The sequence below is a fragment of the Triticum aestivum genome, chromosome 1D (assembly GCF_018294505.1).
Source record: "Triticum aestivum cultivar Chinese Spring chromosome 1D, IWGSC CS RefSeq v2.1, whole genome shotgun sequence".
Taxonomy (NCBI): domain Eukaryota; kingdom Viridiplantae; phylum Streptophyta; class Magnoliopsida; order Poales; family Poaceae; genus Triticum; species Triticum aestivum.
In genome coordinates, this window is record NC_057796.1 from 33,123,057 (window position 1) to 33,149,744 (window position 26,688).

At 45.2% G+C, this 26,688-nt stretch overlaps 3 protein-coding genes across 3 annotated transcripts; all 3 read left to right on the forward strand.

Moving 5' to 3' along the window:
- Window positions 1-3,071: 3,071 nt before the first annotated feature.
- LOC123157411 (probable leucine-rich repeat receptor-like protein kinase At1g35710) lies at window positions 3,072-12,165 on the forward strand. Its single transcript, XM_044575690.1, has 15 exons — window positions 3,072-3,173; window positions 3,254-3,259; window positions 8,985-9,174; window positions 9,284-9,424; window positions 9,533-9,673; window positions 9,783-9,926; window positions 10,036-10,176; window positions 10,285-10,425; window positions 10,535-10,678; window positions 10,788-10,928; window positions 11,037-11,183; window positions 11,287-11,430; window positions 11,540-11,680; window positions 11,789-11,938; window positions 12,039-12,165. Exons 1-13 carry the CDS (start codon window positions 3,072-3,074, stop codon window positions 11,548-11,550), a joined length of 1,593 nt encoding a protein of 530 aa, XP_044431625.1. The 3' UTR covers window positions 11,551-11,680; window positions 11,789-11,938; window positions 12,039-12,165.
- A 994-nt stretch (window positions 12,166-13,159) lies between these two features.
- Window positions 13,160-14,798, forward strand: LOC123180100 (probable leucine-rich repeat receptor-like protein kinase At1g35710). Its single transcript, XM_044592060.1, has 2 exons — window positions 13,160-14,239; window positions 14,353-14,798. Exons 1-2 carry the CDS (start codon window positions 13,981-13,983, stop codon window positions 14,619-14,621), a joined length of 528 nt encoding a protein of 175 aa, XP_044447995.1. The 5' UTR covers window positions 13,160-13,980; the 3' UTR covers window positions 14,622-14,798.
- Window positions 14,799-24,990: 10,192 nt separating this feature from the next.
- LOC123180102 (receptor-like protein 53) lies at window positions 24,991-26,530 on the forward strand. The gene is made up of 4 exons (XM_044592061.1): window positions 24,991-25,191; window positions 25,282-25,364; window positions 25,473-26,180; window positions 26,290-26,530. The coding sequence occupies exons 3-4, from the start codon at window positions 25,784-25,786 to the stop codon at window positions 26,499-26,501; spliced, it is 609 nt and encodes a 202-aa protein (XP_044447996.1). The 5' UTR covers window positions 24,991-25,191; window positions 25,282-25,364; window positions 25,473-25,783; the 3' UTR covers window positions 26,502-26,530.
- Window positions 26,531-26,688: the final 158 nt, after the last annotated feature.

Below are 26,688 nucleotides of genomic sequence, written 5' to 3' on the forward strand. Positions count from 1 at the left end.
GTTGTGGGCCAGGAGCGTGGCCCATTGGTCCCGGTTTGTCCCACCAACCGGGACCAATGCCCCCACGAGGCCCGGCAGGCCCCTGGCCGCACGAACGGGGACCAATGCTCACATTAGTCCCGGTTCGTGACTGAACCGGGACTAATGTGAATATTGCCCTATGACCAAACCCAGTTTTCTACTAGTGGTAAGACCTTTATGACGATACTTTCTGGATTTTTAATAAAAGGGCCGCATGCATCATCATGATGCAGAGGCCGGGGTATACCTCCATTTCCAAAAAAATGGCAAGGCAAAGGTACTTCATGTGCCCTGCATCTTCAAAAGAATCATCTGATGGAGTATCCGAAAAGTAGCATGATGTAAAGATCTGATTCATCTGAATATAACATGAAAACATAGAAGATTGGTGACACATGAAAATCCTAAGAGCAGAGATAACACACTAATCAACATTCTGCATTAGATTACTTAGTTGAGAGATAGAACCTGAAGAAAAGTGAATTAAGCTAGATAGTACATAAAAATTAGGCACTCCCCGTAACTCCAATCCCAAATAGGTAGTCAGACATCTTGGCATTCGACTATTGAGACGATGAGCTTGAGAAGTGAGATGGTTCTGTTGAAGTAACTGTGCATCTGATCGGTCTTGCCGTTGACCGTTGTGTCCATGTGGGGTTGGCTGGTCCTGCACCTCTTCCGGCGATAGCAGCTAGGCAACAACTGAAGATCCTTCTCAAATTTCTCCATATTTTTAAGGTTTCCTGTTTTTTCACGCCGATGATGACTTTTTTGGACTGTATAATTGATCTTGATATTGTTTATAGCTTCCTGCTACTACTCTTACCATCGTCCAATCAAGTTCATCCATGTCAAAACCTATCAACTAGAAATAGAGTAGTGTTGAAGAGAAGGTTTGATTGTACTATTTAATTGATCGTCAATTTCATTGTCTACTTTCTTCAGTTGGAAAACTTCATCCTAAAAAAACTGGTGGTCTATATGAAATAACACATCAGTTTTCTACTGAGTGAAGCCTCTTTTTTCTCTCTCAGCGGATTAGAGTAATAAGTTGATGGTCATTATCTACTTTGTATTTGTATTTTTTATGAGATTGATCGAAGAAAGAATGAAATATGTGCAATATGTATGGGTCAACTTCATAATAAGTGAAAAAATGGTTTCGAAGTAGGAAATCTGAAACTTGGTTTTATAGCAAGACGTATAGTGTCATATTATTACTGTAGATTTTCTTATTTTATAATGTATTTTGTTTAGCGAATATATTCCAAAATGTCTCATGTACTGTTTCTGCAAAGGGAGAAAGGAGCTGATTGCAGGGCACTAAAATATATCTTGGCTGCCAAAGCTCTGTGATCGCTTACAGATGTATATTATCCATGTAGTCTGAGTTATCTGGGACCAATTACAATAAGGCACTTGGATATTGTTTATAAAGGTGGCATATTTTGTCAATTTATATACTTCTCCATGTGTTGCTTTATTCATGCTATTTTGATGAGGATGGCATCAATGCCAGTTCATGTCTATGCAAGGCATCAGTGCTTGATGATTGGTCATACAGTGATGTGTTACTCGTTGGGGCCTTAATTTGCAGCAGAAGTAGATGCAATAAGCTCTGAAAACTAGATTGTTTTTGCTCACATGACACGAATGCAATGGCAATTTTTTTGGGGTATTGATCATGCTTGCCTTTCCCTGAGCTCCGGCTATTCATGCTACTGCATATAATATCGATTGTATCTATATATGATGCCATCATTATGCTAGACATAATCTGTACTACTCCCCTTTGAAAGGGTACAATATTTTTGTTAGTTCTTATACCTTTCAGTAAAGTTGTGACAGAAATAAATTGTAAAGTTAAAACAACGTTTACTTGAGCAATCAAGTATTTATCTTTTTATTTATTTAATTTAAAGCCTATTAAATCCTCCACTTTGATTACTACCCAATTATGGGTAAGTTTATGCAAATTTAATATTCATGTTTTGTAGCTTGGTTATATAAATTTCCTTTCATTATATGAGCTCATGAGTAAAACTAATGGCCAAATACCACATATTTACAAATACCTATCATTGTAGTGTTAAAATGGATGGGCGCTGCAACGCGCGCCATCAATGATCTAGTGTATATAAAGATGGAACAATTTTTAGTGTTAATAGTGAAGGTTAGCATTGAGAATATTATTTTAAAATTGCGATTTTTACGGACTTTCACTCTTCCTAAGTATAGCCAAAATAAACACACATATTAAACATATTGGAAGTAATTTTGTTGATGAGTTTACGGTGATAAATCCAACTTTGGTGAACATGGTTTTATTATGAGAAACATTTATTATGTGGCTTGATCTTGCAGTCCAAGGAATTCCAAACACTACCATGAACCCAAAACCTCAATTAAACACCAGTGCCACATGACATGCAATTTTATAACCATCGAATATATATGTGACCAGGAAATCACACTAGAGGCAGAAGTGAACAAAGTTGTCAGGGTTGCATCTGGTTGAATTCGAGAAGGATGCTTCACGCTACACTAGTTCTAGAACCAAAACTGTAAATTTGTATAAAGAGACCCAATATTTAGAGCATGCGCAGTATTTTTTGTAGGATTCCCCAAATCTCAATTCTGGTTGTTTTTACAAATTTTTAGCAACACGTAAATCGAATCTAGTTCTCGTTTTTGTCCTCTCCAGAAAACATGTAATGATTCGGCATATGAGAATTTTTCTTCAATACCAACAAACGGTAGCACACAGAGGATTCATGATCTTTACATTACATAAGGATAATGCATAATACTTTAAATTAAAGGAGTACATGAATTTGAACAAACAAATTACAATGTTCATTCTTTTTTAACTTCCCGCAATGCAAAATGCAATGGTAACCCTCAATAAAGCTCCCATCCGACGTGGGTCCCACATGTGATCTTTTCATCTCACCATCTCTATTCCCTTCCCCTTCTCCGACGCCGCCGCCGCCCTCGTTGCCCTTGACGCGGCGCCGCATCTGCGAGTTCCCCCGCCACCACCGCCGAGTATGCAAATTGAGAAGCCTCAGGTCGACGCCGGCCGCCTTGCCCTCTCAATCTGCTCTGGGAAGGGGAGGACTTCTGATGAGAGGTGCCACGACCAGGAGCAGGTAGCACCACGAGTACGTGGCTTCCTGCAATTCAGTGAAGTCGCATTCTTTTCCTAATGTCATTCAACTGGCAATTACAGGTTGCGGTGAATCAACGTTCGCGCAATAAATAGGTTCCTCTGCTCGGATTGTATGGTTCAGCATCTTCTGCAAGGAAGGATTGTGACTTTGTCTGAGTGAAGACGTTCTTGCGGTGCCAGGCTCTAGTCAGGTCTCAGAAATGGTGGTCTTCATTCAGTTTTGAAAAAGATCAGTGATGCATTGTATGGAGCAGAATGTGAGAAGGTCTTCGCACTTCCTTGGGGGAATCAGCTCCACAATCTGTCCCAGCATGGGCTACACGGCAAGCCTGGCAATCACTTTCTTTAGAACGATCAACGGCAGCAGGGGAACCACGAGCAGGTAACACAGCGATTACGCGGCTTACTCAAATTCAGTCAAGTCGCAATCAAATTCAGTAATCACAGCTTGCGGAATCACGCGTTGTAAGGGAATGGTGCAGCAATACAACGCCCTTTGCAAGCAGGTGGCACCACGCGTTTTGCAAGTTTTAGTGGTTCCATGGCACCGCGCGTTGTGTGGAGCAGAATGTGATAAGGTCTTGCACGCCGTCCTTGCGGGAATCAGCTCCACAATCTGGCCGAGCATCCTGGGCTACACGGCAAGCCTCGCAATCACTTTCTTTAGAACTATCAACTGCATCTGCGGACTATATGTAATGTGTGTGCCCCGGAGCTTCACTTATGAACTAGAGCTGCACAACATGAGCCTTCTCCTTGCCTTGGAGCTGCTGCTGCTCCTGCTTGCCTTGCCACGCCTATCTTGTAGGAGTACCTCAAATTGAACGCATCCGTCACTAGATCGGCAAGCAGAGGCACTTCTCCGATGGAAAGCTGGCCTATATAGAAGAGGGACCTATCGTCTGGACTCATGGACAAAGGGAACCAGCCCCTGTAACTGGACCGGTGTTACCTGCAGCAATGTCGTGCTGCCTCGTAGCGTTGACCAGGGTGATGCCGCCCTAGTAGTGTCCAACATTTCCCTTGTGGATTTTGGCCTTCAAGGCAGGTTGGACAGGCTCCACTTTGCAGACTTGCCCCATCTTGTCCATCTGGACCTCAGTTTAAACTATCTCTTGGGCGGCCCAATCCCATCAAGTATTGGCACTATCGTGAAGCTCGAATACCTCAATTTATCCAGCAACAATCTTGATGGATATATCCCACATCTCGTAGGTAACTGTACAAAGCTGTCATCCATCGATCTCTTTTACTACAATTGTTTTCTGCCATGCCTAGTACAGTAGGAAGACAAGGGACTTTGACGAGCCTCTCCACTTTGCAGACTTGCCCCAGCTTGCCCATCTGGACCTCAGTTACAACAATTTCTTGGGCCCAATCCCATCAAGCATTGGTACTCTCGTGAAGCTCGAATACCTGGGTCTATCTGGCAACCATCTTCATGGATCTATCCCACATTCCGTAGGTAACTGTACAAAACTATCCTCCATTGATCTCTTTTACTACAATTTTTTATGCCATGCCTAGTACTGTAGGAAGACTAGGGAATTTGACGAACCTCTCCACTTTGCAGACTTGCGCCATCTTGTCCATCTAGACCTCAGTCAGAACAGTCTCTCAAGCGCAATCCCGTCAAGCATTGGTGTTCTCGCCAAGCTCGTATACTTGGATCTGTCTGGCAATGACCTGGACGGATTTATCCCAACATCCATTGGTAATTGTACTAAGCTAACCTCAATCGATCACTTTTACTATAATTTGTTTGTACCATGCCTAGTATGGTACGTAGGAAGACTAGGGAATTTGACGAGCCTCTCCACTTTGCAGACTTGCCCCAGCTTGTCCATCTGGACCTCAGTTTCAACTATCTCTTGGGCGGCCCAATCCCATCAAGCATTGGCACTCTCGTGAAGCTCGAATACCTCGATTTATCGAGCGACAATCTTGATGGATATATCCCACGTTTCGTAGGTAACTGTACAAAGCTGTCATCCATCGATCTCTTTTACTACAATTATTTTCTGCCATGCCTAGTACAGTAGGAAGACAAGGGAATTTGACGAGCCTCTCCACTTTGCAGACTTGCCCCAGCTTGCCCATCTGGACCTCAGTTACAACAATATCTTGGGCCCAATCCCATCAAGCATTGGTACTCTCGTGAAGCTCGAATACCTAGGTCTATCTGGCAACCATCTTCATGGATCTATCCCACATTCCGTAGGTAACTGTACAAAACTATCCTCCATCGATCTCTTTTACTACAATTTTTTATGCCATGCCTAGTACAGTAGGAAGACTAGGGAATTTGATGAGCCTCTCCACTTTGCAGACTTGCCCCATCTTGTCCATCTAGACCTCAGTCAGAACAGTCTCTCAGGCGCAATCCCGTCAAGCATTGGTGTTCTTGCCAAGCTCGTATACTTGGATCTATCTGGCAATGACCTGGACGGATTTATCCCAACATCCATTGGTAATTGTACTAAGCTAACCTCCATCGATCACTTTTACTATAATTTGTTTGTACCATGCCTAGTATGGTAGGAAGACTAGGGAATTTGGCGAGCCTCTCCACTTTGCAGACTTGTCCCAGCTTGTCCATCTGGACCTCAGTTTCAACTATCTCTGTTGGAAATATGCCCTAGAGGCAATAATAAAATGGTTATTATTCTATTTCCTTGTTCATGATAATTGTCTATTGTTTATGCTATAATTGTATTAACTGGAAACCGTAATACATGTGTGAATACATAGACCACAACATGTCCCTAGTAAGCCTCTAGTTGACTAGCTCGTTGATCAATAGATGGTTATGGTTTTCTGACCATGGACATTGGACGTCATTGATAACGGGATCACATCATTAGGAGAATGATGTGATGGACAAGACCCAATCCTAAGCATAGCACAAGATCGTGTAGTTTGTTTGCTAAGAGCTTTTCTAATGTCAAGTATCATTTCCTTAGACCATGAGATTGTGCAACTCCCGGATACCGTAGGAATGCTTTGGGTGTACCAAACGTCACAACGTAACTGGGTGGCTATAAAGGTGCACTACAGGTATCTCCGAAAGTGTCTGTTGGGTTGGCACGAATCGAGACTGGGATTTGTCACTCCGTATGACGGAGAGGTATCTCTGGGCCCACTCGGTAATGCATCATCATAATGAGCTCAATGTGACTAAGGAGTTAGCCATGGGATCATGCGTTACGGAATGAGTAAAGAGACTTGCCGGTAACGAGATTGAACGAGGTATTGGGATACCGATGATCGAATCTCGGGCAAGTAACATACCGATAGACAAAGGGAATTGTATACGGGATTGATTGAATCCCCGACATCGTGGTTCATCCGATGAGATCATCGTGGAACATGTGGGAGCCAATATGGGTATCCAGATCCCGCTATTGGTTATTGGCCGGAGAGGTGTCTCGGTCATGTCTGCATGGTTCCCGAACCCGTAGGGTCTACACACTTAAGGTTCGGTGACGCTAGAGTTGTTATGGGAAATAGTATGTGGTTACCGAAGGTTGTTCGGAGTCCCGGATGAGATCCCGGACATCACGAGGAGATCCGGAATGGTCCGGCGGTGAAGATCGATATATTGGACGAAGGGTATTGGAGTCCGGAAGTGTTCCGGGGGTACCAGGCTATGGCCAGCATGACCGAAAGGTGTTTCAGGAGCCCCAGCAAGTGTTGGAGGGCCTCATGGGCCAAAGGGGAAGGGGCAAACCAGCCCACTAAGGGGTGGTGCGCCCCCACACCCTTTCCCGCGTTACTTGGGGAGGTGGGGCGCCTCCACCTGGCTTGGGAGGCAAGCCTCCACCTGCTTGGCTTGGGGGGCAAGTCTCCCTAGGATTTTCCCTAGGGAGATCCAATCTGCTTGGCCGCCGCCCCCTAGGGGAAACCCTACGGCGCCTCCCCCTCTCCCCTTGCCCCTATATATAGTGGAGGGTGGGACGGCAACCGCACCTCTTCCCTGGCGCAGCCCTCCCTCCTCATACACCTCCTCCTCCTCCTCCGTAGTGCTTAGCGAAGTTCTGCCGGAGAACCACGAGCTCCATTGCCACCACGCCGTCGTGCTGCTGGAGTTCTCCCTCAACTTCTCCTTTCCCCTTGCTGGATCAAGAAGGAGGAGACGTCCCCGGGCTGTACGTGTGTTGAACGCGGAGGTGCCGTCCGTTCGGCACTAGATCGGATCTTCCTCGATTTGAATCGCCGCGAGTACGACTCCATCAACCGCGTTCTTGTAACGCTTCCGCTTAGCGATCTTCAAGGGTATGAAGATGCACTCCCTCTCTCTCGTTGCTAGCATCTCCTAGATTGGTCTTAGTGACACGTAGGAAAATTTTGAATTATTGCTACGTTCCCCAACAATCTCATGGGCGGCCCAATCCCATCAAGCATTGGCACTCTTGTGAAGCTCGAATACCTCGATTTATCCAGCAACAATCTTGATCGATATATCCCACATTTCATAGGTAACTTTACAAAGGTGTCATCCATCGATCTCTTTTACTATAATTGTTTTCTGCCATGCTTAGTACAGTAGGAAGACAAGGGAATTTGACGAGCCTCTCCACTTTGCAGACTTGCCCCAGCTTGCCCATCTGGACCTCAGTTACAACAATATCTTGGGCCCAATCCCATCAAGCATTGGTACTCTCGTGAAGCTCGAATACCTGGGTCTATCTGGCAACCATCTTCATGGATCTATCCCACATTCCGTAGGTAACTGTACAAAACTATCCTCCATCGATCTATTTTACTACAATTTTTTATGCCATGCCTAGAACAGTAGGAAGACTAGGGCATTTGATGAGCCTCTCCACTTTGCAGACTTGCCCCATCTTGTCCTCTAGACCTCAGTCAGAACAGTCTCTCAGGCGCAATCCCGTCAAGCATTGGTGTTCTTGCCAAGCTCGTATACTTGGATCTGTCTGGCAATGACCTGGACGGATTTATCCCAACATCCATTGGTAATTGTACTAAGCTAACCTCCATCGATCACTTTTACTATAATTTGTTTGTACCATGCCTAGTATGGTAGGAAGACTAGGGAATTTGACGAGCCTCTCCACTTTGGAGACTTGCCCCATCTTGTCCATCTAGACCTCAGTTTCAACTATCTCTTGGGCGGCCCAATCCCATCAAGCATTGGCACTATCGTGAAGCTCGAATACCTCGATTTATCCAGCAACAATCTTGATGGATATATCCCACATTTCGTAGGTAAGTGTACAAAGCTGTCATCCATCGATCTCTTTTACTACAATTGTTTTCTGCCATGCCTAGTACAGTAGGAAGACAAGGGAATTTGACGAGCCTCTCCACTTTGCAGACTTGCCCCAGCTTGCCCATCTGGACCTCAGTTACAACAATATCTTGGGCCCAATCCCATCAAGCATTGGTACTCTCGTGAAGCTCGAATAACCGTGTCTATCTGGCAACCATCTTCATGGATCTATCCCACATTCCGTAGGTAACTGTACAAAACTATCCTCCATCGATCTCTTTTACTACAATTTTTTATGCCATGCCTAGTACAGTAGGAAGACTAGGGAATTTGATGAGCCTCTCCACTTTGCAGACTTGCCCCATCTTGTCCATCTAGACCTCAGTCAGAACAGTCTCTCAGGCGCAATCCCATCAAGCATTGGTGTTCTTGCCAAGCTCGTATACTTGGATCTATCTGGCAATGACCTAGACGGATTTATCCCAACATCCATTGGTAATTGTACTAAGCTAACCTCCATCGATCACTTTTACTATAATTTGTTTGTACCATGCCTAGTATGGTTGGAAGACTAGGGAATTTGACGAGCCTCTCCACTTTGCAAACTTGCCCCAGCTTGTCCATCTGGACCTCAGTTTCAACCATCTCTTGGGCGGCCCAATCCCATCAAGCATTGGCACTCTCGTGAAGCTCGAATACCTCGATTTATCCAGCAACAATCTTGATGGATATATCCCACATTTCATAGGTAACTGTACAAAGCTGTCATCCATCGATCTCTTTTACTACAATTATTTTCTGCCATGCCTAGTACAGTAGGAAGATAAGGGAATTTGACGAGCCTCTCCACTTTGCAGACTTGCCCCAGCTTGCCCATGTGGACCTCAGGTACAACAATATCTTGGGCCCAATCCCATCAAGCATTGGTACTCTCGTGAAGCTCGAATACCTGGGTCTATCTGGCAACCATCTTCATGGATCTATCCCACATTCCGTAGGTAACTGTACAAAACTATCCTCCATCGATCTCTTTTACTACAATTTTTTATGCCATGCCTAGTACAGTAAGAAGACTAGGGAATTTGATGAGCCTCTCCACTTTGCAGACTTGCCCCATCTTGTCCATCTAGACCTCGGTCAGAACAGTCTCTCAGGCGCAATCCCGTCAAGCATTGGTGTTCTTGCCAAGCTCGTATACTTGCATCTGTCTGGCAATGACCTGGACAGATTTATCCCAACATCCATTGGTAATTGTACTAAGCTAACCTCCATCGATTACTTTTACTATAATTTGTTTGTACCATGCCTAGTATGGTTGGAAGACTAGGGAATTTGACGAGCCTCTCCACTTTGCAGACTTGCCCCAGCTTGTCCATCTGGACCTCAGTTTCAACTATCTCTTGGGAGGCCCAATCCCATCAAGCATTGGCACTCTCGTGAAGCTCGAATACCTCGATTTATCCAGCAACAATCTTGATGGATATATCCCACATTTCGTAGGTAACTGTATAAAGATGTCATCCATCAATCTCTTTTACTACAATTATTTTCTGCCATGCCTAGTACAGTAGGAAGACAAGGGAATTTGGCGAGCCACTCCACTTCGTAGACTTGCCCCAGCTTGCCCATCTGGACCTCAGCTACAACAATTTCTTGGGCCCAATCCCATCAAGCATTGGTACTCTCGTGAAGCTCGAATACCTGGGTCTATCTAGCAACCATCTTCATGGATCTATCCCACATTCCGTAGGTAACTGTACAAAACTATCCTCCACCGATCTCTTTTACTACAATTTTTTATGCCATGCCTAGTACAGTAAGAAGATTAGGGAATTTGATGAGCCTCTCCACTTTGCAGACTTGCCCCATCTTGTCCATCTAGACCTCGGTCAGAACAGTCTCTCAGGCGCAATCCCGTCAAGCATTGGTGTTCTTGCCAAGCTCGTATACTTGCATCTGTCTGGCAATGACCTGGACAGATTTAGCCCAACATCCATTGGTAATTGTACTAAGCTAACCTCCATCGATTACTTTTACTATAATTTGTTTGTACCATGCCTAGTATGGTTGGAAGACTAGGGAATTTGACGAGCCTCTCCACTTTGCAGACTTGCCCCAGCTTGTCCATCTGGACCTCAGTTTCAACTATCTCTTGGGAGGCCCAATCCCATCAAGCATTGGCACTCTCGTGAAGCTCGAATACCTCGATTTATCCAGCAACAATCTTGATGGATATATCCCACATTTCGTAGGTAACTGTATAAAGATGTCATCCATCAATCTCTTTTACTACAATTATTTTCTGCCATGCCTAGTACAGTAGGAAGACAAGGGAATTTGGCGAGCCTCTCCACTTTGCAGACTTGCCCCAGCTTGCCCATCTGGACCTCAGCTACAACAATTTCTTGGGCCCAATCCCATCAAGCATTGGTACTCTCGTGAAGCTCGAATACCTGGGTCTATCTGGCAACCATCTTCATGGATCTATCCCACATTCCGTAGGTAACTGTACAAAACTATCCTCCATCGATCGCTTTTACTACAATTTTTTATGCCATGCCTAGTACAGTAGGAAGACTAGGGAATTTGATGAGCCTCTCCACTTTGCAGACATGCCCCATCTTGTCCATCTAGACCTCAGTCAGAACAGTCTCTCAGGCGCAATCCCGTCAAGCATTGGTGTTCTTGCCAAGCTCGTATACTTGGATCTGTTTGGCAATGACCTGGATGGATTTATTCCAACATCCATTGGTAATTGTACGAAGCTAACCTCCATCGATCACTTTTACTATAATTTGTTTGTACCATGCCTAGTGTGGTTGGAAGACTAGGGAATTTGACGAGCCTCTCCACTTTGCAGACTTGCCCCAGCTTGTCCATCTGGACCTTAGTTTCAACTATCTCTTGGGCGGCCGAATCCCATCAAGCATTGGCACTCTCGTGAAGCTCGAATACCTCAATTTATCCAGCAACAATCTTGATGGATATATCCCACATTTCGTAGGTAACTGTACAAAGCTGTCATCCATCGATCTCTTTTACTACAATTGTTTTCTGCCATGCCTAGTACAGTAGGAAGACAAGGGTATTTGACGAGCCTCTCCACTTTGCAGACTTGCCCTAGCTTGCCCATCTGGACCTCAGTTACAACAATTTCTTGGGCCCAATCCCATCAAGCATTGGTACTCTCGTGAAGCTCGAATAACTGTGTCTATCTGGCAACCATCTTCATGGATCTATCCCACATTCCGTAGGTAACTGTACAAAACTATCCTCCATCGATCTCTTTTACTACAATTTTTTATGCCATGCCTAGTACAGTAGGAAGACTAGGGAATTTGATGAGCCTCTCCACTTTGCAGACTTGCCCCATCTTGTCCATCTAGACCTCAGTCAGAACAGTCTCTCAGGCGCAATCCCGTCAAGCATTGGTGTTCTTGCCAAGCTCGTATACTTGGATCTGTCTGGCAATGACCTGGATGGATTTATCCCGACATCCATTGGCAATTGTAGTAAGCTAACCTCCATCGATCACTTTTACTATAATTTGTTTGTACCATGCCTAGTATAGTAGGAAGACTAGGGAATTTGACGAGCCTCTCCACTTTGCAGACTTGCCCCAGCTTGTCCATCTGGACCTCAGTTTCAACTATCTCTTGGGCGGCCCAATCCCATCAAGCTTTGGCACTCTCGTGAAGCTCGAATACCTCGATTTATCCAGCAATAATCTTGATGGATCTATCCCATATTCCGTAGGTAACTGTACAAAGCTGTCATCCATCGATCTCTTTTACTACAATTGTTTTCTGCCATGCCTAGTACAGTAGGAAGACAAGGGAATTTGACAAGCCTCTCCACTTTGCAGACTTGCCCCAGCTTGCCCATCTGGACCTCAATCACAACAATCTCTCGGGCCCAATCCCATCAAGCATTGGCACTCTCGTGAAGCTCAAATACCTGGATCTATCCGGCAACCATCTTCATGGATCTATCCCACATTTCGTAGGTAACTGCACAAAACTATCCTCCATCGATCTCGTTTACTACAATTTTTTATGCCATGCCTAGTACAACAGGAAGACTAGGGAATTTGATGAGCCTCTCCACTTTGCAGACTTGCCCCATCTTGTCCATTTGAACCTTGGTAACAACCATCTCTCAGGTGGAATCCGATCAAGCATTGGTGCTCTTGCCAAGCTCAAAAACTTGGATCTGTCCGGCAAGGACCTGAACGGATGTATCCCAACATCCCTAGGTGATTGTACTACACTAACTTCCATAGATCTCTCTTATTATTATTTTTTATACCATGCCTGGTACAATAGCAAGACTAGGGAATTTTATGAGCCACTCCACTTTGCAGATTTGCCCCATCTTAACAATTTGAACCTTGACAACAACCTCCTCTCAGGCGGAATCCCATCAAGCATTGGTGCTCTTGCCAAGCTCGAAAACTTGGATCTATCCTTCAATATTCTTAATGGATCGATTGGAAGCATAGGAAATCTAACGAGTTTACATCACCTAAATCTTTCAAACAACCGGATCACGGGTTCCATTGGAAGCATAGGAAATCTAACAAGTTTAGAATTCTTGGATCTTTCGTACAATCAAATAAATTGCTCCATCCCTTTGACTTTCTCGAAATTGATCTCTCTTACAACACTATCACTTAAGTCCAATCAGCTTAATGTAATGTTACCGCGAGAGTTATGATCTCTTGTTCTTCTCTCACATATGGATCTAAGTAGAAATCAATTTTCAGGAAGTATTCCACCTCAGATTGGACATTGTCACTCTTTATCGTTCTTACTCCTGTCAGACAACTTACTGACAGGACAGATACCACGAGAATTTGGGTATCTTGCCAACCTATATGAGCTTGATTTGAGTAAAAACAATTTAAGCAGTGCCATCCCAACGACTTTTTCTGTTTATCACCAACTTTGGAAGCTGAATTTATCATATAATAATTTGGATGGCAGAGTTCCATTTATCGCTGCCGCCTTGATCTCACTTGACCATAATACAGAGTTATGTGGTGATTCGTATGGCTTAACTCCATGTGAAACACCGAAGTTAGACATGGAACACCAAAAAGGGAAACACCCAAGTATGGTACTTCTTGCTCTTTTTGCACCCTTTTCATTTGCTTGCCTCTCAATTGTAAGCATCACGATCGTCTGTTGGAGAAGAAAGGATGTAAAAAGTACAAGCAAAAGCAAGTCTGGAGATATATTTTCCATATGGAATTTTGACGGAAAGATCGCGTTCGAAGACATCATCAGCTAAAAATTTTGATGAGAAATATTGCATTGGTGTTGGAGGATATGGATCTGTCTTCAGAGTTCATCTTGAAGGCGGGATTATCTTTGCCGTCAAGCTCCTTCACTCAGTGGAAGAATAAAGCGACGAGGGAACATTTCACGCCGAGATTGAAGTGTTGACAAAAATCAGGCACCGATGCATCGTCAAGCTGTATGGCTTCTGTTCCCACTCCCAGTACAAATTCCCCGTATATGATCTTATCGAGAGGGGAAGCTTATCATCCATTATGCACGAGCAAGAGCTAGTGAAGGAGCTGGATTGGCCCAAGAGAGTTTCTGTTGTGGTGGATGTAGCTCAAGCTCTCTCCTACTTGCACCATGGTTGCGGCGATCCAATCGTGCATCATGACATAAAAAGCAGCAACATTCTTCTGGACCTCGATTATAAGGCTTATGTTTCAGACTTTGGCATGGCGAGGAAACTGAAGCATGGTTACTCAAGCTGGAGCACTATTTTTGCAGGCACGTGTGGCTACATAGTCCCTGGTACTTACATGGGTTTAATCCATTTTTATTTCTTTTTATAAAATGTGATTCAGAAAGAGAGAAGAAGTATAATCTCTGATCTGATATAGAGCTGATTTTGTTCCTTATTACAGAGCTGTCATCTACCATGGTGTTGACTCAGAAGTGCGACGTGTACAGCTTCGGCGTGGTTGCGCTGGAAGTTTTGATGGGAAAGCACCCAGGTGATCTGCTCCTTCCATTCTTTTGCCGAACAGAGCAGCTGAGGAAGTTCAATGATATTCTGGATCGACGCATCGCAGCACCGTCAACTATTGACGAGGAGAAGGATGTCATTTTGGTTACCTTGGTGGCCTTTGCTTGCCTGCAAGTCAATCCCAAAGCCCTGCCAACAATGCAGTAGGTATATCAGGCACTGACAAATAGAAATCGCCCAGCATTCATTCCCAGACCCCTTCATGAAATCAGGCTACAAGATTTGCATGATTATTGTGGTGCCATAAAGAATATATGAATTGATATAGGTAGCCTACAATGTGAGCAATTATATATTTGGCATGTGTTTGTTTGAGATAACGTATCTATCCTATCATGTTTGAACTTTGAAGTGTCATGTATGCGCCTCCCCAAGAAGGCTGTTGTGTGAGTGCCGTTTTTGCTTACGCACCTTTTTGGTCATTTGCCATTTGAACTAGTTGAATCAGTTCAAAATTCTGAGCCAAATAATGCTACCCAAAATGAAGATCTTTCTCCTCGGAAACTTGCAATCTTTTTTTTTTTACAAAGTCTACATGGCTCAACAGAACCAACCAGCCTGACATATGTTAGTCCAGTCCGACAGCAGCGAGCAGAGGAGGCGACCACGATTCAGACAGAGATTCTACTTCACTAGTTTCACTAGCAACACCAAGAAGAATGATGAAAAGAAAATACAATAAAAGCTGAAGCTTCGCATTTTGGGCGGCCAACTTCTTGATACGCCGATCAAGTGCTGCATTCTCAAAGCCTGATAGCATCAATTTGAACTCTCATAGCAATAAATTCAAGCCTCGGAGCATCAATAAGTCGCTGCATTTCCCGCGACATGCTACGAGCAGATGCATTGCTGATGATGGACACATTTATCATCTGAATTTGCACGACCATGTCCAAGCACCTGACTAACCACGTGAAGAAACGCCAGTCTTTGACCTTTCCAAATATACTCGGTTCAGCAACTTGTATGAACCAAACATCAGGAAAACCATGACATACTACTTGACTCTGAACATTAAAGAACAGAGGAACAACCTTCTTGTCCTTCACATTCGTTGGGCATTTCCAAAAAAAATTGGCTGGGTTCAGAGATGTGCAAGACTGAGAGCAACCTTTGGCATCCATATTCTCGACATTCAGTCGGAGCGAGGCTCATCATTCCAGCCGGGCCTTCTCTATGACATACCCTGCGTTGCCATGGTCGGGAACAGGACGAAGGGGAAGCTACTATGGTGACGGAAACGAGCCAAAACGGGAATGAACTTGGAAGGACTGAAGAAATCGACAGGTAGTATAGTCACCTGGTCGCCGGAGTTCCCGCGCACGCTGGGTCTGTGGTGCAGCAGCAGCAGGGGAATAGCGGCGCTTGTAGCCGTGCCGCCTGCGATTCCCTCCCTGGTGGCTACTGGAGTGGCTCCACCATCTTGATACATGGTGATAAATCCATAAAGCTTCCTTTGAAAAATTGCACGGTGCCTGTGTCTGTGCACCGGCCGCATGGTCAACGAGATGATCATTCCAATAATTTTCACTTGTATTTTTTTATGCTACAATTATCCTCATAAAAGATATTTTTAAAAATACTTTAGATAAAGGGCCATGTCTCTTAGGGGTGAACCTCTCTAAACGCTATAGCACGATTGTTTAAAACTTTACTTCATGTGATACAACCAAAGTCTTTTAGCGCAGGTCATCTGTAAGCGCTACAACGCCGTTATTAAAAACAGTGGAAAAATATCACTGGTCATAGCTCGAATAGACGCATCCTAGCTACTAAGACTTCGGCTGGTATGGGCAACCCATGCAACAAGGTCGACATGAACTGGTTGTACGTCACGCATGAACCTTTTCAAAACTGGTGAACAAAGTATAATAAATTTTCTAAGTACAAATTCTAGAAGAAAAAATACCAGTGCTACCACACAAGAAAAATCGCTTTTCCTTAACAAAGATCATATTTTGGTTTTCTATATTCATAGTTCAAGATTGAGCAGAAGTCAGTTTTGTTAGAATAATCCGAGATGCACCGTCAATCTACCGAGGACCAAGCAATCACACGAGCACGACACCGAGATTTGTTAACGAGGCTCATCATCATGGCTACATCCCCGGGCCATGACTACGGGCGCTCCTCCCTATGACACCGTCACAATACCGCACCCCGGCCGCCCGGGCGCCCGCACACGCCGCCGGCTCCCCCGCGTGCCTGTGCTATTATGTTGGCATAGGTTACATCGTGTGTCTACCCCCGCTATATATGAGAGGCCTAGAATACAAGTGTCTTACTTGGACACGACTCCATATCCTGTCTACGCACCGTACGACTCCAAGTCCAACTGTAACCTAACTTATACAATAATATTCGACACAACTCTAACAAACTCCACCTTGGCGAATATTCTCCACCACCTTGAATTCGTCCGTGCGTCGGACCTCCATGTACATTGGACTTGAGATACGCCATGAGCACTGCTGCTACTCCCAGACTCCATGTGACTCCACCTGCAACTGTAGTCCCTTCTCGTCTTCTTCACAGTCAACACTCGAGCAAAATTAAGTTTCTCATTACTTTACATTGTGCTCCCAACTTCCGAAGTATCCGTTCAACGCTATCACACACCGACCACTGTCTGCGTGAAGATGAATAACCCACATATTGGACGCCACATATAAGAGTTACCTGAACTCAACGTCACCGCTCTTTCTTGACCGCTTGTCTGAAACTTGAAGGAATTTCACCGTCGCCCTGTGTCACCCTGAGTCAAATTCGCAGTTGTCTCACCCTTCTTCCGGATAGTCTCTGGCATATCCCACAACTATAGCACTCTGCCTCCTTCTGTACTTTTCATCCGCACTTTGCCATGTGCACTGAACATCACAGAATATATGGCCATGTACTCTCCCAGCTTTTGACAATTTCAGACTTTCCGCCACTTTCTCAGATTCTTCATGGTTAACTCCTGACCATCAACCAGCACCGATAGACCCAGTCACCAACTTGAATCCGATACTCGTCAACACTGCTTCAGCACCCCCTGCACACTTTGTCTAACAACATATCTGACCACCAGTGCCTTGGCCTGTCGCTGTGTCCCGTGCTTACCGCACGCCTCGCCGCTGTCACCGCGTCGAGCCTCTGCTGTCCTGGCCGAGTCTCCCGGGTAGCTAGCCCACACTGCCTCAACCCCCTCACTGCAGAGAACCACCGATCATCACCGACCGATACCGAGTATCACGTCTCCATCAGACCACTGGTACCCAGTCCGAACCACGTGTCTCTCGCTATCCCCGCTGAAATAGGCTTCGACTCTCCGTTATCTTACACCGTAGCCCCTCCATCAGCTCAGAGTGAAGTCGTCCATCAGACTCCAACTCCACCTTCAACATGACTCCATGGTAGATGATCAGTCCACCCACGCGCCCCGTCAACTTCAAGCTCCGTGTATACATCACCTTGAATCAACCCCGCGCCATAGTCTTGTCGAAGCCGCACAAGCCCTCGGGCCCGCGCCACGTGTTTCCATGCCCCAGAAGTTGGCCACCATCAGCATCACGCTCATATGTCGTCGTCGCTGAAATCACCACCATCTTCTGCTTTGACCAACATCCACGTCAGTCCATCAGACAATCCAGTCCGACCCAGCCGAAATTATCCGCCTGCAGTCATGCTCCACCCTGCGTTGTGTCGGCCTCGCACTTCTGTGCATTGCCTTGACGCCCTGTGTATGCATGATCCTTCCACGACGCGCTCCAGACCCCTCCGAGCCTTATATGCACGACGTCATCCTCGCCACGCGCTCCATCTTGACCAACTCGACATCACACCGCACTTTCATCCGAGAAATTATTTGGAGCCAAGCAGCTTCTTCGTGTCCGCATTGCAAACAACATAGAGGTCACGTTTTGCTCAAAACTCACGCCATGCATACTTCTTTGTCCAAAAACTACTTCCGATGCCTCAATTTGGCAACCTCATGCACCGGCTCCCAGGCCTCTTGCCACGGCGTCCTGTACCTGACGCAATGCCTGCAATCAAAATTTGCCAAAAAGAACAGAAAAGTTGATCTCCTGATTGAGCCCGCGCTGCCCGCGAAGATATTTTTCGTTTAACAAATCTCTCGCTGCCTTTTCTGCATCTGCCAAGAACGACCGTGATCGCTACCTGCCGCGCCACTAGCACCAGCCCGCTCCGCGCACGAGACGCCCACGCCTGGGCTTTTGCGCTATGGGCTTTGCCGCCCGCCTGGACTTCAGCCTCCTCACCATCACCTGGGCCTCTGGCCGCCCAGCGCTAGCGCGCACGTACGCATGTATTCAACGCGTTGGCAGTAGGCCTGCCCACGCGCACGCGCCGCAATATGCCGCCACCGCCGCCGTTCGCCCAGACTGGATCGATCCGATCTGGTGGAGTCCTTGCTGTTGCACGTCATCCCGATCTCGTCGAGAACTTCGCGATCCCGCCGTCACCGTATGCTAGATCGGCTGCTGCTCCTTCCGACTGCTTCTCACCCGACGATCTTCGAACGTTGCCGAGGTCCTTCTGAAATCGTGCGAACCCGCACGTTTACCATGACCATCCGCCGGTCTTCATCGCTTCCTCTAGGTCAACGATCCGCAGCCTTCTTCTAACCTTGCTCATGATACCACTTGTTAGAATAATCCGAGACGCACCATCAATCTACCGAGGACCAAGCAATCACACGAGCACGACACCGAGATTTGTTAACGAGGTTCACCATCATGGCTACATCCCCGGGGCATGACTACTGGCGCTCCTCCCCATGATACCGTCACAATACCGCACCCTGACCGCCCGGGCGCCGGCACACGCCGCCGGCTCCCCCGCGTGCCTGTGCTATTATGTTGGCATAGGTTACATCATGTGTCTACCCCCGCGATATATGAGAGGCCTAGGATACAAGTGTCCTATTTGGACACGACTCCATATCCTGTCTACACACCGTACGACTCCAAGTCCAACTGTAACCTAACTTGTACAATAATATTCGACAGAACTCTAACAAGTTTGATTTATAATCTGAACAGCAAGTGGGGGGTGAGAGAATGACCGGTAAAGGAGATACATATGCCAGTAAGCAACATGCCTAATTACTGAACCAATACAACCATGTATTAAATTCGTATTTGCAGGCAACATCCCATTGACCCATTGTAATCGAATGATCAACTCACACTCAATACATGCACTCTACATGGAAATAGTATGCCCAAAGAGAATGTCAACTATCTATATATACCATGGCTGCATGGTGAAGATGGAGCTGCATAAGTGCGTTTGACATCACATTGATATGCATCTATGCCAGTTAGAAGCAACTTTGCGACCTATGTTGTTTATTTTGAGACATTGGAGTCCACCAAATTCAGTCAAGTCTTACTCTGAAAAGCAAGGTTCGGTTGTAGTCTAGGTTTACTTACTTCATCGGTCATGACCACATTCCGTGCCACTTGATATGTTTACAATTTTGTGTCGCAGAGCATTGTGTGGTCCATTAACATTTGTCTACGTCCTTTGTATTGTGAGATCGAAAGGGCTGGTTGGATTGTAATGATCGGATGATTGGAGGTTGGTTAGGTGTATTTCTTCCCACATTCATCAGAACTTGATTGGATTTCTAATTCAAACAACAAGCATAGAAAGAACTACACGAACTAAATTCCTGTCATCCAGCCTGAACCAATTCAAAGTCAGGCTACACTTTTAAGTAATCCCCAGCAGTGAGAGTAAATTTGGCAGAGTTCATAACGGAGTGCAACTTTTAGCATTTTTCAATATAGATGGTACAGTTTTACTCTGAACTTATTTTAACTGATGTCGACAGTAGCAATTTTAAGCATAGATGGTACAGATCGGTAGTTTTGCAAATGAGTTCACCGTGTGGACAGGACAGCTATGTTGAAAAGTATGAACAAGCATGCAATTCACATGATTAAAACCTGTGGTTAAGGATTAATACGCATATGCGGGTGCATATAACAAACGTACTGCTATTTAATCAGGCATTGCCTCTGTTTTGCAGAGGTAGTAGCATGCAGCCAGATGGATAAAAAAACACCAGAGTTATCCTTTTAGAGAAGTAGCCAAATAATCTTGGTGCGTTTGATTTTGAAAATATGAAGATGTGCTTCGTAAGGAACAATCATATTGGCTGCAATAAATAAACAAATCATATTGGATGTATGAATAAGAACCTGGACATTGTTGCTCTGTGTAATTTTGTGTCTCAAAGTCGTTTTTTTCTTGTGAGAAGTGTGTCAAACTCATTGACTGAAGTTTATGTAACATGGAGGTGTCAAAGGAGGACCTGTTGCCTCTTTTGATAAACTTTTTTTTTAGAACGAAGGCTCGCGAAGAGCCCGACTTTGAATTAACAAAGCCATCAATCAGCCAGGAATTACAAACAAACACCAAACCACATCGGCCCAACGATACAAGGGAGCACTCTAGGAAGCTTACAACTCAACGCAGCGCACAAGCACGAAAGGAAAATACAACCGAGCCCATTGCTTGTACTAGCCGAAGACAGCAGCAAAACTGATAACAAAGGTAGCGACAGGCAGAGCAGGATGAAGACCTGCTAGAACAGAGTGTGGGCATGAACTGGGCTGACTCCCAGGATGAAGAAAACCAGGCGTCTTCCTCCTCTCGCGCCGCAGAGGGACCCTTCCCTCTCGCCTTGGATCGAAAGGCATCGAACCAGCGGACCTGAGAAGCGCTCACCCTAGAGCAGAAGCGATGGTAACCTCGGGGCCAGGAGCAACCGCAGAGCACAACACCATGGACAATGAGCACACAACATCCACTATACCGCCGCAACCAAGGACACCAGTAGACTGCCGGAAAGCCACCGGGAGCAGCTGCTGAAGAAAGGCAGCAAGGACATCAAGGAAGACCGCAGAACGTCGAGGAGCAAGACCCGTCGGCCGTTGAAGAAGAGAACCGGGAGCCCACAGCCAGGGCCGTGTTGCTAATGCTGGGAAGGGGACCCCATGCCCTACCGCCAGATCGAAGGCGCCGTACCGCCAGTCTTGAGCCAAACACGCCACAACCAGTGGGCACCACCCTTGAGGGGAACGGGGACAATGCCGGCCATGCAAATCCCGACGAAACCGCCGCAGCTAGACAACCCGAGCCGCCCAAAGCTCGGACCTTTGACACACCTCACCCGAACACGAACCCTCCCCAGACGGCACCTCCAAGGAGGAGCACGACACGAAACGCGCCGTTGCCGCCCAATCCTAGCCGGATTTTGGGCTTTCACCCGGGAGGGGGAACGAGGGTGGAGAGGGGAGGACCTCGGCGGCACCTCCAGAGAGGAAGAACGACGCCAAAGGCGTCGCTGCCGCCGGGCCGGACAAGCCAACCAAACGGTTTCCCGTAGTCCCAAGCCTCACCACCGAGCACACATCAGATCCGGCGCACATGAGACACAAGCAGCAGGGGACGGCGGTGCAGAGGGAGTCAAGGAGGAGGGAGCCAGACCTCAGATCCGGCGAGGAGGGGAAACTCCGTGCCGCAGCCAGCCCCCACCGGCGGCTCACCACCCGCGTGGTCGAGCAATCCGGCCAGAAGCACCCGCAGTCGGCGCCCCTGCGGCTTCTGAACGTCCTTGCACTCTGCTTCCCCTGAATGAAGGAGCAAATTGAGACCTACAAAATAACATTATATTCCTTGTGGCTAATCAAGTATTCCCTCCGTCCAGAAATAAGTGATTTCCAGATGGAGGGAATAACTAGGAAGGCATCCCGGACAGTGGGAATAACTAGGAAGGCAATGGCATTCAAGGTTTCAGACTAAATTATGACAGCCATTTATCTGAGTGTCGACTGGTCGATAAATCCTTAGAAAAAAGGGCCCCTGAATAACTGAATATAGCTGTGTTATTCTGAAGGAAGAACAATCCCAAAAAAAAATCTTCTACCATCAAGCAGATTAATTACACACTTGAGCAGTTGTTAATAGTAGCAGATTATATGAGATTAATTGCCAAGTACAACCAGATCAAGGCATCCAGGACATGGTGAAGCACTAGGTGAACTAGCAGCACACATGCAAGGAAGATTATCATTGTGGTCGCCATGCATGCACGCCATTGGCTGTGTTTGTTACAGCTTCCGGAGCCAGTTTCTCGTGGGAAAAAACTGAAACGGGAACAAACACCTAAAAATGGACAGCTTCGTGGCGACAGCCCAAAGCAGCTTCGTGATGTTTCACGTGTTATAGGCCGAAGCGACCGGGGGCGTACTTTGGCTACGAAACGGCTTGCGCTTCGTGATAATCCCACCGCTAACCTAGCCGTTTCGTTCAATTTACAACGAGAATGCCATCCCTCTCCCGATCCATCCGAGCTGACTCCTCTCTCTCTCTGTCTCGTCTCTCACCAGTTCACCACACGCAACGCAGCAGGGATAGTATTTGTACAGACCTGTAATTACATGTGCGAACAATTGTCACTTGCATGGACTTGCGTAACAACATAATTCTTTTGCTCAATATTATTCTGTGAGTATATATGAGCAAGAAAGTGAGAGAATTATTATTATGAAATACTTTATGCATTACCATAGAACAAATCATTCCCTGTCATTCAAAATACCATTTAAACTCACCCATAAAAAAAAATACCATTTAAACAATATATTAACACAGAATCAACAAGTTACACTGATCTCAGTACTCTAAGGGCATTTCAGGCTTTTCACCAGCCCACAGTCGTTTCCACAGCTGCATTGCCAAACAGCTAACCTTCGCCACAGTTGTTTCCTCAGCACAGCAGTTTTGACAGCACAGCAAGTCCACAGCTGAATCTGTCGAAACTGAAGCCCAAACAAACACAGCCATTATCTGCCAGCGCCACTGCCGGTGTTCCTGCATGCAGTATCATTGTATCAATCATGCATAATCACTCTTGTCAATGGTACTAGCCTATCAGCGCATTGTAGCACTCACTCATCAACATCTGGGACACAAATCACTTCTGCGACACGGCTGGCGCCCTCAGAATTTTTTTCTCTTTCTTTTTAAACTTCTTTAAAAAGTGAGGGTGATATGAATCAAACCAACTAGGACATCTTAACGCTCATCTCTATTTACTTTTTTTTTCCTTTTCTTCTTCTTCAGTTTGTGGAAGCTACCGGTTTCGCTGGTCCGGCCCATTGTTGAAGCAGTCTTTTCCCACTATTTATTTTTCTTTTATTTTTTTCTTTTTCTTTTTCATTTTTTTTCTTTTACAGAAAATGCACGCACTTATAAAAAATGTTAAATATTTTTTTAGAAAAAATTCAACATTATTTAAAAAAGGAAAAATGCTCAATGTTAATTGAACAAGGTTTAGCATGTATTTAAAAAGCTCAACATTATTTGAAAAGAACGGTTGTGTATTTCAAAATATTAAACATGTATAAAGAATTTTCAAAATTATTTGAATAATATTTATCATGTCTCAAAAAAGTTCATTGTGTATTAAAAAGGTTTAACATGTATAAAGAATGTTCAAAATTATATGAAAAATGTTTATCTTGTATCAAAAAATGTTCGTCATGTCTTTAAACAATGTTCAATGTGTGTTAAAAATGTAAAACATTATTTAAACAATTTTTTTATTCTATAGTAATTCTGTTCAATGTATAATACAAAAAAATCAACATGCATTAAAAAATGTTTAATGTTATTTGAATAACAACCATCATGCATTAATTTTCCACATTATTTTAAAAAAATCTTTGTGTATATAAATTCTTCAAGAAGTATTAATAAATCTTTAATATTTATTTATGAAAATTTAAAAGTATATTTCAAAATTTTACATATATAATAAGTAGAAAAATAGTTAGGAAAATAATGGAAAAACAAGAAACCACATCAGAAAAAGAAAAACCAAAGGAAAAAACATGAAAGAGAAAACGTAAAAAAGAAAAGAAATAAAAAAAGGAAAATAGGGAAAATAGAAAGAAGAAAATAAAATTGAAACAAACAAAAACAAAAACAAACAAATGAAGAAAGAATGAGTTAGATCAATCCATGTGAGCGAACATGGCTACACATAGAAACGAAAAAGTGGCAACGTATGTCTCTCGGCCCGCTGGGAGTAACTGAGCGTGTACAGTAAACAGAAAAGAAGGTAATAATTCCTCCGCTTGAGAATATAAGGTGCATCAGTTTTCGTAAAGGTCAAACATATGTATGTTTCACAAAGATAACAGAATAAAATATCAGCATCTATAATATAAAATGTAAAATAACTTTCATGATCGATTTAATGATACCAATTTGATATTGTAGATATTGATATTTTTTTCTAAAAACTTGATCAAACATGCACAAATTTGACTTTTGAATTTTTTTAATGTACCTTATATTTTGTTCAGAGTACTTTCAATTAAAGGAGTACATAAATACAGTGGTTATTTATTTTCTATGGCGTTCATTTTTTTTTGTTAACTTCCTGCAATGGGACCCTCAAAGCTCCTCTCCGACGCAGGTCCCAGATGTCATCGCCATCTTACCTTTTTCTCCTTCCCCTTCCCCCACGCCGCCGTCCTCGTCGCCCCCGCCGCATCCGCGAGCTCCCCCGCCACCGCCGCCGCCGAGTGTGCAAACCGAGCGGCCTCAGGTCGGCGCCGTTCGCCTTGCCCGACCTCAGCTCTCTCTATCGGCTCCCGGAAGGGAAGGGAGGACTTCGGATGACCAGGAGCAGGTAGCACCGCGACTCCGCGAGTACGCGTCTTCCTCGAATTCAGTCAACTCGCATTCTTTTTAAATAAGTCGATTCGATCGGTAATTACAGGTTGCGGTCAGTCAATATCCGGCCATGGCCACCTGAAGGGAGACGACGCCCTTTGCAAGCGGGCGGCACCACAGCCTCCACAGGTTGTGACTCGTTTCTGCAGCGCCGGTCTCTATTCAGGACTCGGTAGTGTTGGTCTTCATTCAGTTTTTCTTTTTAACTGTTCAATGACGCATGCTTGTCTGGAGCAGAATGTTAGAAGGTCTTGCACGTGGTCCTTGCGGGAATCAGCTCCACAACCTGGCCAAGCATGGTCTACACGGCGAGCCTGGCAGTCACTTTCTTTTGGACTATCAACGGCATCAGCGGACTATATGTAATGTGTGTGCTCTGGAGCTTCACTTATGAACTAGACCTGCACAACATGAGCCTTCTCCTTGCCTTCGAGCTGCTGCTGCTCCTTCTTGCCTTGCCACACCTTTTTTGTGCCTCAAATTCTACACAGACGCCACTGGATCGTCAAGCAGAGGCACTTCTCCAATGAAAATCTGGCCTAAACAATATGTCCAATGATCGCCTGGACTCATGGACAAAGGGAAGCAACCCCTGTGACTGGGATGGCGTTGCATGTAGCAACAACGTGCTGCCTCGTGGCCGTGACCAGGGTGATGCTGCCCTAGTTGTGTCCAACATTTCGCTTGCGGGGTTTGCCCCTGTTGGCATGTTAGACAGGCTTCACTTTTCAGATTTGCCCCATCTTGTGTATCTGGACCTTAGTGGCAACATTCTCCAGGGCTCAATCCCATCAAACATTGGTGCTCTTGCCCAGCTCACTCACTTGGATCTATGTTGCAGCATTCTCCGGGGCTCAATCCCATCTAGCATTGGTGCTCTTTCCCAGCTCACTCACTTGGATCTATCCAACAATGAACTGAATGGATCTATCCCAACATCCCTAGGTAATTGTACTAAACTAACCTTCATCTATCTCTTTTAATACAGTTTGTTTCTTCCATGCCTAGTTCAGTTGGAAGACTAGGGAATTTGATGAGCCGCTCCACTTTGCAGATTTGCCTCATCTTGTCTATTTGAACCTTGGTAACAACCACCTCTCGGGCGGAATCCCTTCAAGCATTGGGGCTCTTGCGGAGCTCACATACTTGGATCTGTCCATCAACGACCAGAACGGATCTATCCCACCTTTCATAGGCAATTGTACAAAACTATCTTCCCTCGATCTCTCTTACTACAATTTGTTTTTACCATGGCTAGTAAAGTAGGAAGACTAGGGAATTTGATGAGCATCTCCATTTTGCAGATTTGCCTCATCTTGTCTATTTGAACCTTGGTGATAACCACGTCTCGGGCGAAATCCCTTCAAGCATTGGGGCTCTTGCGGACCTCGCATACTTGGATATGTCCGTCAATGACCTGAACGGATCTATCCCACCTTCCATAGGCAATTGT

What these genes read in the sequence shown, in the direction of transcription:
- LOC123157411 (XM_044575690.1), top strand. Translation starts at nt 3,072, where the DNA reads ATGCAAATTGAGAAGCCTCAGGTCGACGCCGGCCGCCTTGCCCTCTCA. An exon ending in ATCTATCCCACATTCCGTAG is followed by an intron (nt 10,177 to 10,284) that starts GTAACTGTACAA and finishes TCCACTTTGCAG; the next exon opens with ACTTGCCCCATCTTGTCCAT. An exon ending in ATATATCCCACATTTCGTAG is followed by an intron (nt 10,679 to 10,787) that starts GTAACTGTATAA and finishes TCCACTTTGCAG; the next exon opens with ACTTGCCCCAGCTTGCCCAT.
- LOC123180100 (XM_044592060.1), top strand. Translation starts at nt 13,981, where the DNA reads ATGCACGAGCAAGAGCTAGTGAAGGAGCTGGATTGGCCCAAGAGAGTT. An exon ending in GTGTGGCTACATAGTCCCTG is followed by an intron (nt 14,240 to 14,352) that starts GTACTTACATGG and finishes TCCTTATTACAG; the next exon opens with AGCTGTCATCTACCATGGTG.
- LOC123180102 (XM_044592061.1), top strand. Translation starts at nt 25,784, where the DNA reads ATGTCCAATGATCGCCTGGACTCATGGACAAAGGGAAGCAACCCCTGT. An exon ending in ATCTATCCCAACATCCCTAG is followed by an intron (nt 26,181 to 26,289) that starts GTAATTGTACTA and finishes TCCACTTTGCAG; the next exon opens with ATTTGCCTCATCTTGTCTAT.